Raw genomic sequence first — 15180 nt, 5'->3', positions numbered from 1 at the left:
GCTGGAGCTGCTGCCCCCGCGACCCGATACCGGATAAGCGGTCGAAGATGGATGGATGGATGGATGGATGGATGGATGATTTCTATTACATGCAGTTCTAACTTGTTTGGATGAGCTCTTAGCTCTCTGGTTAGAATATTGGTTGCTTACTGACCTTTTAATGTTATGTCAGATGGAACTGATTGTAAAATAACGTCTTAAACATCAACAGGTTCATGTTTGCCTTAGGGCTGGGCAATATATCAATATTATATTGATATCGTGATATGAGACTAGATATTGTCTCAGATTTGTTAAATCGTAAAAGTGTTTTCTTTTCCTGGTTTTAAAGGCTGTGTTAGAGTAAAGTGATGTCATTTTCTGTGTTACTGGATCAGCTCTTCTATTATTTTTACCCACTTAGCCACTATTTTACCTTCACCCACTTAGTTATCTACATTACTGATAGAGTATTTATCTTAAACCTCATTGTGATATTTTGTATTGATATGTTGCACCAATTGTCAACCCTGAAATGTCGCCACAATATCAACATCGAGGTATTAGGACAAGATTATCGCGATAGCTCCCATGGCGCCATTTTAATGGTACAAAGCCATCACCTGCCTTTAGCATTCCATTGACTGCCATTCATGTTGGCGCCACATTGACAGTGAATAACTTCACATCTGAAGCATTTCAAGACTCTATTTGCATTGTTTATTTCTAAAGAAACACGGCAATGTATAAAAGGCTCCATTACCTTGTACCTTGCGTTATGGCTCCGTGGCAGACATTTGTAAAAATAGGCTAACGATTGCATCATAACCACGTGACTTACTGTTACAAAGTTGATAAATCAATGCACGCCGACAGTTTGGACTTTCATTAGCTGTTTAGGTTTACTTAATAATTTTAACTAGCATGTTAGTTAGCATTAATTAGCTTGAGCCTATGTTATCCCCTAACATATACCTACGCTCTCGCTGCTGATCGGGAATGATTGAGATTTCTCTTGGTACAGCTACCAGAAGACTTACAACTTTCAAACCCATTGCCAACATTACATCTACGTCATCAAGCTCAGTTAGAGGCTGCACAGTAACGCCCAGCCATCACCAGAAAAGTGCTTCTATTTTCTTTCACTGGTCTCCGTGAAGAACAATGGTATCTGTTCTTTAACTTTCTATGGGCCTACCCCACATGACCCCACTCTCCATCAAAATCACGGATAGATTTCTTTCTTTGAATTTTCTATCTCAATCTTTTTAAATGTGTAATTTCATTATATTTGCCTTTTTAACTGTAAAGTGTCCTTCAGTGCTATGAAAGGTGCCCATAAATAATATGTCTTATTAATGTAAAAAGCAAAAGCCAACCATTACAAGGATTGGTACCCATCAAAAACCTATTAATGCCTTTTATTTTAAGTCTTTAGACTGACAAAAAGATGAATACATTTGCATTGAAATAGTTTTCCTTGCGTCTTGCCAGAGAGGCTTTTAGACAAACAGCTCATACATTACACTCCTACCACAGCTAATGACTTTTAAACACATTATCTTAGATCTCTGCACTCATTTTAAACTGATGAAGCTCATTTAAGTCATTCAATGGTTTAAAGGCAAAACACTGATCTCTGATTTGCTTTAACAATATTAAACCCCCTCCAGACTTCCCTGGAGCTATCTTGTTAATGTTTCGTGAGTCAGCACACAACACAGTGAATTAACATTTTACTCATTGAGCCACACATTGGTTAAAACAAAGTGCCATAACATGTGTGGCTTGCTATGTACCTATCTCTAAATCTAGCCTGGAAGCTTTCATGTTAACTGGATGCTAAACGTTTTCACCCATGCTTTCATCTACATATTTTATGCATATTTAACTTGTTTTCTCAAATTCATCTTTGCCTTTGGGAGGAAACAAAATTCCTCTCAATTTTATCTTAAGTAAAGTGACGTGTAACGAGGCTCAGGTTGTGTGCTGACTGCAGAAACATTTAACAAGAAAGTTCCTGTAAAGTCTGGAGGGTGTTTAAGAGGCGTGTAACGAGGCTCAAGTGTGGTTCTCTCAGTCCACCCCCCCAAATACACACATACATACACACACACATACACATCAGGCAGTCCCAAGACCATTCTCTGTCAGTATTGTGTCTGTCTGCTGCTGTGTTTTACTAACCATGTCTGTTAAAAAAATGTTTCCATACAGCTAAACTGCTTTCTAAATTACTTTTGAAGTAATGCGTGCGTGTGCGCGCGTGTGCGTGTGCGCGCGTGTGACTACCACAATCCTTGCCAGTCATCACACGATCACATGACCTGCCAAGTCAAGATATGGTTGCTAAGCAACATACTTTTATCCTCCCTTGCTCCCTCCCTCCTGTCTTTTGTAGTGCATCAAATAATTATTGAGTGGGTGGAGGGGGGATGAGAGAGAGAGTTTATTTATAGAAGCCACGTCAAAAGAGGGGGAATTTCCGTGTCGAGTCTAAAATTAACCTTGCCATCTCTCTCTCTCTCTCTCTCTCTCTCTCTCTCTCTCTCTCTCTCTCTCTCTCTCTCTCTCTCTCTCTCTCTCTCTCTGTTTTTTTCTAAGTGAACGTGTTTTCTGTGGCAGATTCATTCATAGATACAATGAGGAGATGATTGAGATACGATGACAAGCATGAGAAGTGTGGGAGTGAGAAGCAAGACGATTAAGTTGGGAGATATTATCCAATCCAAACAGATTAATGAGAGTAATTCATTTCATTTCATATCCAAATACCAACAATGATATTTCCTCCAGATACAGCTGCATGTCTACACATTAATAACTAATGTTTGGATATTGCTTATTGCAGTGAACATTGACATGCTATTTCACAAGTTGTACCTTCATATTGAGAAGTTGCACAGCAGCAAAGACAAAGACTTTTCAAAACAAAAACCTTAAAGTACTAAATTATACATTTTCCCCATAAGCATTTGCTGTCATAGCCGCCTTCAGCCAAAGTTAAATCACCCTGCGGCTTCCAAGAAGACCAACCATTTCAGACATTGCTATGCAGGAGTGGGTGTTTAAATGGATCAGACTGTAACCATCGCTGTCCCCGTAATGGTTGGAGGGCATGACAGGATGACAGGGACAAGGTTGTAGGATGGAGTAGAAGATGTGTGCAAACTGAGTGACTAAAAGAGGTGTCAAAAAATAGGATGGAGATATTCAGATTGAAAGATACAGGCAGATATGCCAAACTGAGGCTTACTTATTCCTGTGTCTCCGGCACAGCTGCAAGATATACTACTGCTGAAATCGAAATCATACTCTTTCCCCATTAATGTTGCTGTCATAGCCGCCTTCAGCCAAATTTAAATCACACTGCAGCTTCCAAGGAGGGCAACCATTTCAGACATTGCTATGCCGGAGTGGGTGTTTAAATGGATCAAACTCGCTGTCCCTGTAATGGCTGGAGGGCATGACAGGATGACGGGGACAAGGTGGTAGGATGGAGTAGATGATGTGTGCAAACTGAGTGACTAAAAGAGGTGTCGGAAAATAGCATGGAGATATTCAGATTGAAAGATACAGGCAGATATACTAAACTGAGGCTTACTCATTCCTGTGTCTCCTGCACAGCTGCAAGATATACTACTGCTGAAATCAAAATTATACTCTTTCCCCATTAACGTTGCTGTCATAGCCGCCTTCAACCAAAGTTAAATCCCTGCAGTTTCCAAGAAGGGGAACCATTTTAGACAGTGCTGTGCAGGAGCGGATGTTAAAATGCAAAGACAACGGGAACTGTTAATTACTATTTCCTCCATTCAACCACACATTTACATAATGAACAATGGGGTATTGGTATTTCCTGGCGGGCCACAGTGAAGTCTTGGGCCAACTAACAGTGGAGACTCCAGAAAGAAAGAATGTAAATAGGCCCAAAAGTTCCTAAAAAAATGTATAGGAAATAATCCTTTAATTTTAACTCCATATAGAGGTTATTCATCTCGACAATAGTCTCATTAATGGGTACATACACTGTACGAAAGTAAATCATTACTAAAATGTCTAGAGAAGATAAAGCGTGAATGTGTATAAAGATGAGTGAACTGGCGTGTGAAGAAGTTCTGTAATGGTTCATTTTCAGTGACTGAAGGTTGTTATTTTCTTCACAGGTTGGTGTTGAGTAACATTTGTCCTCACTGTTTGTATTGGTTCACAGTTGAGTTAATTCCAGGCTGAATAGAGAAGCTTTTCAATGGGTCAGAGCACTAATTCTCATTTTGAAAATGACTTTTACAACCACCACCACCACCACCACCACCACCACACAGTTTGATTGTGTCTCTAAGTCTCTTTTCTTTCTGTCCACCAAAGTGAGGACAACGGTACATACAATACACAAGGTGTTTAGCACAACAATTTTCACAGCCAATACTTTGCAATGTACTTGCATCGGATGACATTTATCTTGACGTTTTTTTAAGGAGATGAATTTGAAGTATTTCAAATTATGATTTCTGCCAGTGTGTTTTATTTTATAAATTAAACCTAAAATGCTGGATAGTTTTCACACTAGTTTGTATAAAAAACAACAAAAATTCTAGTAGTTTATCCTGTATAAGCACAGCTCTATAAAAGATGATATATTCTATATGATATTTTATAATAAATGGCATGCAGTCCTCAACTCAGTCCCATGTAAAGCCATTACAAGATGCTGATGAATGCACAAAACGGACTGCAGAACTGTTAATATAAATTCTTAACACCCTCACAGAATACTTTCAGTCATTCCATTAATATTAAACATTGATGAGTTGTCAATGCTCATACATTTACACAGCAATGTAATTGTACAATTGTATAAGTGTTCAAGACACTTACGGAGCATACAATCAATGGATTTAACTTCACCTTCTGTCATTTAAATGGTACATTATGTAGTTTTTGTTTGCCGTTGTGGTACTTTACATCAGATGGCAACAGTGAATAGTGAAATGCACATAACCACGACGTGACAAAATGTCTAATATGTAACATTTCTGCATTAAAATATCTAAAAACAACTAGATTTATGTAAAATATTTAGTTGAATTGTGTACTTCAATTATCCCAAATGTTTCCAACTAAACTTTGTACAAAAAGTAAGGAAAGTTGTGTTTGATAGATTATTCCTTCCTGAGGCGATTCAGTGGCTCCGCTCAGCGCTTTGTAGGATTGTGATTGGATCAAAGCAATGCCAGTAAACCATGTTGTGTGGACTAGCCAGACCCTCCTGTGCAGCGCTGTGGAGGACCGTCTGGCAATGCCAGACTAGATAATAGATTCGGTGTGGCATTGTGATGCATGTTGTATCGTGGGTCATTCGCACCGCTGTCTCTCTCAACTTCCCTCCCTCCATCTTGTTCTCACTTCCCCACTCTAGGAATTATGCAACATTCTAAAGGGCTGTTAGGAGAGAGGAATGAAGGGTGAAGTGTGTGTGTGTGTGTGTGTGTGTGTGTGTGTGTGTGTGTGTGTGTGTGTGTGTGTGTGTGTGTGTGTGTGTGTGTGTGTGTGTGTGTGTGTGTGTGTGTGTGAGAGAATGGGAGGTAGATGGATGTACGAAGAGAGCAATGAGAGTACAGAGCAGAAGAGAGAGGCAGGAAGAGATGTTTACCCGTTTACAAAACCTCTCCCATCGTTGTCCTCCATTCATCACTCCCATCCTCTCTCACACATCTTTCACTTCTCTTTCATCAAGGTCGTTGACAAGGACAGTCTAGGGACGTTTTCTGGCTTGTAATTGGCTGTCACAGCAGAATAGGACCTTAAAGAGACAGCCGTTTAGCAGTTTAGCAAGTTCAGCCATCTCTGCCACACAAAAGCACCCGCTGGGAGGAATGACTGTGTTTGACAACTCCCGCTTGACACTGGCGGAGTTTGCAAATATGCCTAATTACCCCCCCCACAAAATATTTATTGTAAGCAGTTAAAAGAGTTTGCTTGTTTGTTCTGTTCGGATCTGTAATAAGAGAGTATGGTCAGAGTGACATCCTGCCCTTCAGTAATTATTGATCACTTGTGTCAACCACAGTGTATTTATGGATACACTTTAACACACAACTCTGCAGCCCCACATTTCTGATACAAGTGAAATCATGGTCAATTAAGTAATGTAAGTAGTCGTTGTGTTTTTGATTTCAGTATTTGCAACCCGTTCTCACAGCAGTTCATTATTTTGATCTATTGATTCATCAACAAGGACACAAATTTCTTGTTTATTTTGTGTTGGTCACCATGAAATGAAATGAAAATCGTATCCCTGTACGCCACTTAAATAATGTCACCATTTCACAAACGGCAATGAGACTGGGCTGGTGTCTGAGTGCATTTGAAATTACACCCTACACTCTTTATGGAGATTTGGATTTGGTTTTCAAACTGTGTCAGTGTCATGCCACAGTTTTATTAAGCTGCACACTTTCTTATAAACACTGAGCATCTGAAATAGTGAAGCAGAAATTATCCCTGACAACTTATGAGTCATTTTATTCTGCAGACCAAACACCATGATTGCTAGAAACAAGCACTAGAAAATCCATCAGAGTTGATTTTTTTTTTCTTAAATCAACTCTAGAATGTTGAATACTCACCAAAGAAAATACAGCAACCCCTACAAGCATCCATATATAGTGGTAACATAGACTGACATAGATGATGATGCAAGAAATTGTTGAATATGCTAAAACCTCCATTATAGTTGCAAATTGGTCTCAGGACCGGTAGATATTAGTGATGGAAAGACATGTTTTACAGACAACAGAGGAGGAGCAGATTTGGCATTCTGAGTTAAAATGCAATTATAAGTGTATTATCTGGTGTAATAGCTCAGGCATTCTCATTCACTGTTTTACTAACATATACAGGGTGAGATATGTGAAAAAGTGCAAGAATTAAATCCCCCACACACACACACACACACACACACACACACACACACACACACACACACACACACACACATACATACATACCACAAAGGGGGAAATACCCACGCATCCCCCCCGACATATCGCACCCTGCGTGTATTTGTATAAAAAGTAATGCACTATTTACATAATTAGTGTACAACCTGCGTAATTGTGAGCCAGGACGAGCAGGGCTGGAGGAAGTCGGGCAAAGAGAGCGTATAAATGACGACAAAGTCTGCGTAGCGAGGTGGTCAATGTGGATGGATGGGTCAAACAAACACAGGACTTTCACCCAGCAGACCGCTGCAAAAGGGGCTTCCACAAGCGCACTGATCGCTCGTGTCGCTAAACATTCGAATGAAAACACGCAATTGTGAACAAGTTAGCATAATTTCATTTGGATTGTTGAATAGCTAATGATCAAAATGGTCGTGTGGCTACGCAATCCTTTAGCTTAACATTTTGGGCTACACTATTTCAGATGTATTTGTCTGTGTTGGGCTTTTTTACCACATATTTTTGCATTTAAATTATGTCAACAGAAGGAAAAAAAAATGGATTGAGAGAATTCTTTGCAAAATGCTAATTAAAGTATATGGCATGAACCTGGTTAGTTAGTCTTTTCTTGACTGTCATAACTGAAATTTTCTTCCTACATATTTGCCTTCCCTCCTCTGGCAAAAACATTGCTGCTTTAAATCCACCCATCGTTGTTGCCACAGCTTGGCCAGTGATTTTATTATGAGATCAGAAATGTAAATGGAGCAGAAAGTGCACCAGGTGTATGTGGAGAGAGGCGCACACTCTGTTGTATAATCTGTCTGATATTTTTGTGTGTGTGTGTGTGTGTGTGTGTCTCTGTCATATCAATCGCATGCCGCTTCAGGGGACCAGAAAAGCCCCTTACTCTCACACGGCAAGACACTTATGTAACACACAACTGAGGATCTGTGAGCAGGTAAGAGTGTGTTTGCCAGAACCAGTATGTCTCGGGCTGTGCAATCATTACACCTGAACCACACCTGTCAAACTTTGTGTGTGCGTGTGCGTGTGTGTGTGTGGGACATGACTGTGCCCGTGATCCAGTCATAATGTCCATTAGAGCACACATGGCATCCTGCCCATTTCAAGGTAATGGCTTTCATACACACGCGCAGACACACATACTGCATTTTCTACTGTGCATGTCCTTGTACAAGAGATGTATAATGATGTTTTTTGTATGTATTTTTATTTTTACACAATCTCCACGTATATTGTTCTTTTTGTAGCCCCATTTTGAGTCAAACTCTTAATTTGATTTTATTCAATAAAAGGCATTGTGTGTCTTTAAAATGATGTTCGGGGTCAGTAAGACACATGATGGGGAGAAAATCAAATATCAAAATATTTTTTACCAAATACTTCAATATTAATAATCATAATGTGGCTCTATTGTGGGGTTGACAATTGGTGCTTTCACAAAATATTTACACAGATAAATAATCATCATTATTGTGAATTTAATGTCTAAGTGGGTAAAGGCAAGAACAGTATGCGGAACAAATCAGGAAAATAAAACATGTCATATCACGATATTAAAATATCTAGAATGTAAGACTACATATAGCCACGTATATCACTATTGATATAATATCGACATATTGACCAGCCTTAGTCTTAGATCTCTGGAACATTTCAATTTACATTTTTTTTATGTTAATAGTTACTGGCAGCTTGGTTGAAAAGCTTGTTAAAAGTTTTGCTTTTCTCTTGGTAACGGACTTCTTATAGTACAATTATACTAAACTTTACTAACTGGTGTTCCAACACTTCTAAGTAGGACATTCACACTGTGGCATTTACAGTCTGTGAGCTAAAGGTTAGAGCTTGTGACCCGAATCCCCGACAGACTGGTTAAGTCTTGGCAAGGGAAATAAGCAAGAAACTCCCTCCACTGCACTGTATTGGTGAATACCACAGAGATCCCCCGAGCCAGTCACTTAACCCCTTAAAGCCCCCTGAGCTGCTCCAGTAGAGCTGCTCTGAATGCCTATGGCTGAACGTGAAACAACTTAATCGTGCTGTGAATGAGCCTCCATTGCTTTAAATGATATTGATAACAAATTGTGAAATCAGAATTTGTAATAAAAAAAGCACATTAGCGGCGTGGCTCAATGAATGGCAATGTTGGTCCGGCAACCAGACTGAAATACTTCAGTAACTATCAAATGGCATGCTGTAACATTTTGTATTGACATTAGTGGTCCCCAATGGATGAAACCAAATGACAAAGTGGTTATTGACTAAATATTCCCTGGCTTATCTCAATTGTCAATGCCTGCAAAATGACACTCAAAATAAAAGTTACACTGATAGAATGTTTGTCTACTTGTTCACTTTAAATGATGAGATCTCTCTCTCTCTCTCTCTCTCTCTCTCTCTCTCTCTCTCTCTCTCTCTCTCTCTCTCTCTCTCTCTCTCTCTCTCTCTCTCTCTCTCTCTCTCTGTGTGTGTGTGTGTGGGGTAAGAAATAAATCCACAGTGTGATTACACATAAGAGGCAGCTCCCATTTGTCTCCAACAGGAACAGTGACGAAGCCGTTTTCCATCACGTCCTTTGGTCTGATGACTCATTCTGTTGCAGATAATTAACCGATAATCGGGGTCCTACAAAAATACAAAATTACATGACTATTTTCATTTTCTACATCTTTTTCCTTTGGGTCTGCTTTCATCTCCCTCTGCCCACTTACCCTGTTTACAATTCCCCTCGATTTTGTTGTGCATCCGCTACATGATTAGGAAGCCGCGGGTTATCTGACAGCTGTTGCTATGGTGACCAGGTCTCTGAAATGTATTTTTCCAGTTCTTTCCATTCTTCCCTTGATGTCTGCTTTTGCGCCAACCTTAAAATAAACTCTTTGTTGTTAAAACTTCTTAAAAAGATGTACTCATGTCAGCTTGTTCTGTTTTTTGTTTTCAACAGTACACTGCTTAAACTGTGCTTCACACACCTGGGTGCTGCCCACAACAACTAACTAAGGAGGAGGAAAGAAGACCCAGAGAAGGTGGAAATGTGGGTGGTAAATGTAAATGGACTCTGGTGTGCAAAAAACTGAATTGATATGCTGTCTATTCTGAGGTACTTGTACTTTGTGTCTTTTCTTTTGATGTTACTTTCTACTTCTACTCCACTATATTTCAGATGGAAGTATTGCACTACATTAACATCACAGCTTTAGTTACTTCACAAATGAGGATTTTGCCCACAAAATGCATGTGATTCATAAAATGTGTTCATTATACCATACTACTACCTAACAATGCTGTTCATAGGCCTACAAATACAGTTGAAATGATTAGCAGATTAAACACTTAATTGAATGACCTGGTTTGATTGTTTCCAGTTTCTAAAATGTCAGGATTTTTCTGCATTGAATAGTTTTACTGTTATTACTTTGAAGTACATTTTCCTCATGATACTTCTTTCTTGCTTCTTGCTATATTTCATGCCACTACACAAATGATTAATGTAGCTGCTACGTTACACTTTCCCTGTCTCCCTAGCATTACTGACGCAGGATGTGTGAGTATTGACACATTTTTCCACAGCTCCGTTTTAGAATTTGCTTGATTGATGGTTCACGCTGGAGGGATGACAAAGCAGTGCAGAAACCAGGCCATGCTTTAATTATGATAGAGGGGAGCATCGATCCTATCTGAACACAAAGCAGAGGCAAACAGTCACGCACTCTTACAGACGAGCCTGCTCACAAATGTCTCATGGGCATTCACAGAAAAACATTTGCACAGCATCACACACATGTTAGGTACACACTTGATCACTGTCTCATTTGCTTGTGTGTGTTATGCAGTATCGTATGCTTTCCCCTTAGTTCACGTCCTCACTGTACACGCTTGAATTACCTCGGGGGTGCACATGTGTGTGTGCATATGGCAGCTGCACCATATTCATAGCCTCCTGCTCCATTTGAAGCCTCTAAAATAAGCAGAATAATTGTCTAATCTTCCACAAGCAGGTGGTGCATACAGAAATAAAGCAAGTGAAGCCACAGCCTTAAGTCTGACTGACTATGAACATTGCATTGTTTCCATGTGTTTTCTGTTAATGCTGCTTTTTCTTGGGGCTTTGGCCCCAGTGTTCAGTCCCAAAATTACCACTGTGTATGTCATCTTTATTCTAGTGTAATGCAAGTGAACAACGCGACTTGTTTGTTGTCAGTAATTCTCTTTCTATTCCTCCTTTCTTTTCCATGTTGCTGCCTCTATTGCTGTAGCAAAAGCTCTTTTAATCAAACCAAAATTGAATCCTCTTTCTCCAACCCCGACAAACTTTTCTCCATCTTCTCTAACCTCCTAGATTCCCCCAGTCCACCGCCTCCCTCCTTCCATCCTACCAACCCACTTTGTCAACTACTTTGTAAAAAAGATAGATGACATGCGCTCTTCATTCTCCACCACAACACTAAAATCATCTTTCCATCGTCACATCCAGTATTCTTTCCTCTTTCATCCCTCTGTCTCCAAATCAAATTCTTAATTTGATTACCTCCTGTACCACCTGTAGAGAATCTTTCTCAGAACCTTGCCCACTCAAACGGTGGTTCCTCAGGGATCAGTCCTAGGTCTCCTCCTCTTTTCTCTGGACACCAACTGTCTTGTGTCTGTCATTCACTCGCACAACTTTTTCTTATCACACAGATGACACAAAACTAATTCTCTCTTTTCCGGAGTCTGACACACAAGTAGCAGCACGGATCTCGGCATGTCTGACTGACATTTTTTCTTGGATGTCCACACACCATCTTAATCGTCATCATGACCTTAAAAACAATCCAATGTTTTGTGCACTGCTGCTCACATCTGTTTGACAAATACTGCCATACTAATGCTGGCTGTTTCCTGCGTTTGGAGAATAGTCTGTATGTGTCAGTTATTTCCCCTGATGCTGTTTATGATGCAGATGTGCACATAAAAGCTGCTGTCGGAACAGCTGCTGCCAACAACAAAAATCCAGAAAGGAGATGCTTAGTTTCATCTGATGGAAAAGTAATGATCGCCACAATTGTAATGTGATCAAATTGTTTACTATTATTCATCTTCATTAGAAACATGACACATCTCTAGGCTAAGACAGAGTACCAGAATTGGCATGATGATAGCTTCCAAGCTTACGTCAGTCATATCTGTCTCATGTGCATCTTTTGGCAGATTTCTTGACTCTCACGTTGGATTATCAATTGACTAGTCAATCCACAATGTTCCACTTCTGGGATTAATCCTGTGCCACTGGAAATTCTGCCGGACGCGTGTTTTTTTTGGACAATGTCCATTTTATTTTGCTTTCTTTGTGTTGTAATTTTAAACTCTGGATGATTTTTGATGACTATGGGTAACCGCTCCTCAGATCTCTGCAGGGTAAATCCAGAGAGCTTGCTATGTTTCCTATCTTAGATTTCTCTAGCACAACTAAAACAACTTTTGAACATGCACATCACACCAAAACAAGTTCCTTCACAAGACAATTTTGCAGCAGCACAAGGGCTCTGTCCGGAGCTTAGCGCTGCCTATAATATTGTGATTGGTTTAAAGAAATGCCAATAAACCAGAACACGTTATTCTCCCATCCCGGGAATGCTAAGTGGACTAGCCAGATCCTCCTCTGCAGCACTGTGGAGGAAGGTCTGGCAAAGAGAGACAATCAATTGCTATCAATCAACAACAAGAGCTTTATTTTGTTAGTTTATACTGTGTTTAATTGGTGAATATTTCAAAATAAAAATTGTTTAATCAAATTACCAAAAACTAACACAATTACACATATTATTCCAGCATAGTATTGTTATAGTAAACCTTATATATTATATATAATATTGTATTGATTGCACTGGACTCAATGGGAACTTGGGGGTGACAGCATAGATTTCACAGAGGACAGTGGGTTGGAGGTCAATAAGCCCAACATCTCTTCTTTTTTTATTCTTTTATTCCAGCCATGTTTATACCTTAGACTGCATATAAATAGATTTTGTATTTTATTATTTGGCCTTTAGATTAGCAATTCAGCTTACAAAGGCCTTTACTTATACTCATATTTTTCACTCTTGCATTAATATGTCTGATGAAATCACTACAAAATAATCATTTGATTTCCTTGTTTCTAAACAGTATTTGTTGCCTTAAAGCTGGGATAATGGGTTAAAAATGTATTTAATCGATATTACAATATACAAATATGCATATACAAATGCAGCAACAGTCTCTTTGAACCATAGACGGTATAAAATAGCTTTGAACCATAGACTGTTAATAAATATTCAGTCTATGCTTTGAACCATAGACTGACACGTCCGCGGAGTGATACGAGGGAACCCTGCGTGCTACGGCAGCCTAGGCACAGCCGCGTAGGGAGACTTCATCCCAAAAAGAAACCTACTGTGCGGATCTACTTTCCACTGGCATCATTTGCGCCTTACAGAGTGAAGGCTGGAGAAGTATCACCAACGGACGCATTATTTAAACATTGTATGCCGGAAAAAAACAACCCTCTGGATTTTCTTCTGAACTGGGTTTAGCTTTGCCGAAGCTTGCCTTGCCACGTTAACATATAACCGTTTCTCTTTAAAAAAAAAAGAATTGGATTTGGGATATTATGTCAGCTAGTTAATTGATTTGTGTCAATAAGCAATAGTTTAGCCATCAACTAAAGGGAGACAAGTACTACCTATTATCAGTCGACTGTTGCTTTCACTTCTAGCCTCCTTAAAGCCAGGTATCCTTGTTGTATCAAGCCTAAAAGCGTTTCTTCTGAGGAGGAGGAGACCCGACTAACTGCGCCGAAATGGGGGTAAGAGCTAGCTACATCTCTTGTGATTTATTTACCTAGCAACTACGTTGTAAAATGTCGGTTCTGTTAAAAGCTGTACAGTGGTAACAGTCACTGAGTGTGTCGGTTAAAGAAAGGGTTAACGTGTATGAAGGCACGGGCATGATGTTAGAACGACATACTTGCTATTCTGTTTTTATGGCAACGTACCTAAACATTATTGCTGCATGAATTATCTTTCTGTCAAACGGGTCTAACGGTAATTTCTCTCGGAATTCAGTGCAGAAAGTGTCTGCCATTTACGTCATTTAGCTAGCTAACTTACCGAATCTATTCGTTGCAACTTATGCTAACAACTAAGATTGTTACCTGAACACGGCGTCTTTTTTCTAAAGAATATGCATTGAATTTGTAAGTCAATCCTTCGCAAATAAGAGTCCAGTCTGTGCGCCAGCACCGGTGCACGGTGGATACGCGTTACTGTAACGGATCCCAGTCTTTTTTTCTTACAGCTCTCAATCAAATAACAAAAATGTCACTATTTCTACTACCCATGGGGAACATTACAATGAAGTCGATCAATTAAGTAGCTATTTACAGGTGGAAATGGCTGCTTGTCCAGCTGTAAAATCTGATTTAAGTTCCTCAGTAGATGAGAAGCAGCGGAGTGTACTTCCATAAGTACAAAAAAATTGTACATCCATGTTGGATTTACTGCTCAGTTTCTCCAAATAACATGTTTTTTTTTTTTTTCAAACTAGAAATAAGGGATTTAAAGTTCTAACAGGCATTGTAGTGGCGCAATGATGTGCTGGTCCATGCACCGGTTCCAAAAATCGAGATTACACTGAAATAACATCTGGCACCTGGAGCTGGACCCGCGGTCAGCGATCGAGGAAATTCACAGCTCTTAAATACACGATTAGTCCGACAGCATGAGGACACAGCTAGTCTAGCCCGGCTTTAAATCGTTTGTGAATAATACAAGTGAAACGCTCAATTACGCACAGGAATATGTTACCTGCTGATTGTGGAAACTGCAGAATGTCATGCCATTTCACTTCTTTTTAAATTACATGTGTGCTGTTATTTATTACTAATAAAGGAGAGCTAATAGAAAGTCCTACATTTATAATATTATTTGGAATTAATGAAGTGGAAGTGGGTGGACGCTGGGCATCAAAACCATGAATTGTCTATGGCTATGATTTTTTTATTATGCAAAATTTCCATTTAAACATTACATAATGCCACAGTGCGCTGTCATTGACACCACTGGGCCTGGTGAGGATGTAGAGGCGGCTTGGGTCTGGGTACCAAATGGACAAAGACAAGCACATCACAATGGTTCCGCTCTGGTCTATGGTGAGGGATGGGTGGGTCCCAAAGGTGCTCTCCACTAGGACACACAGCAAACACGTCCAC

General features: G+C 39.7%; 1 protein-coding gene and 1 long non-coding RNA gene across 2 annotated transcripts in view; both read left to right on the top strand.

The window, feature by feature from the left end:
* The first annotated feature begins 7979 nt into the window (after positions 1-7979).
* Positions 7980-11349, top strand: LOC117956673. The gene is made up of 3 exons (XR_004659335.1): positions 7980-8057; positions 9895-9984; positions 10445-11349. It is a non-coding gene; the product is annotated as an uncharacterized LOC117956673 (long non-coding RNA).
* A 2030-nt stretch (positions 11350-13379) lies between these two features.
* The window catches only part of atp1a3a (ATPase Na+/K+ transporting subunit alpha 3a), a 33461-nt gene continuing 31660 nt past the window's right edge, over positions 13380-15180 (top strand). The window contains exon 1 of the mRNA XM_034891861.1: positions 13380-13776. Coding sequence (XP_034747752.1) covers positions 13771-13776 — 6 coding nt within the window. The 5' untranslated portion in view covers positions 13380-13770. The remainder of the gene's footprint in view (positions 13777-15180) is intronic.

The sequence above is a fragment of the Etheostoma cragini genome, chromosome 14 (genome assembly GCF_013103735.1).
Source record: "Etheostoma cragini isolate CJK2018 chromosome 14, CSU_Ecrag_1.0, whole genome shotgun sequence".
Lineage (NCBI taxonomy): Eukaryota > Metazoa > Chordata > Actinopteri > Perciformes > Percidae > Etheostoma > Etheostoma cragini.
This window is presented reverse-complemented; position numbering and strand designations above follow the sequence as displayed.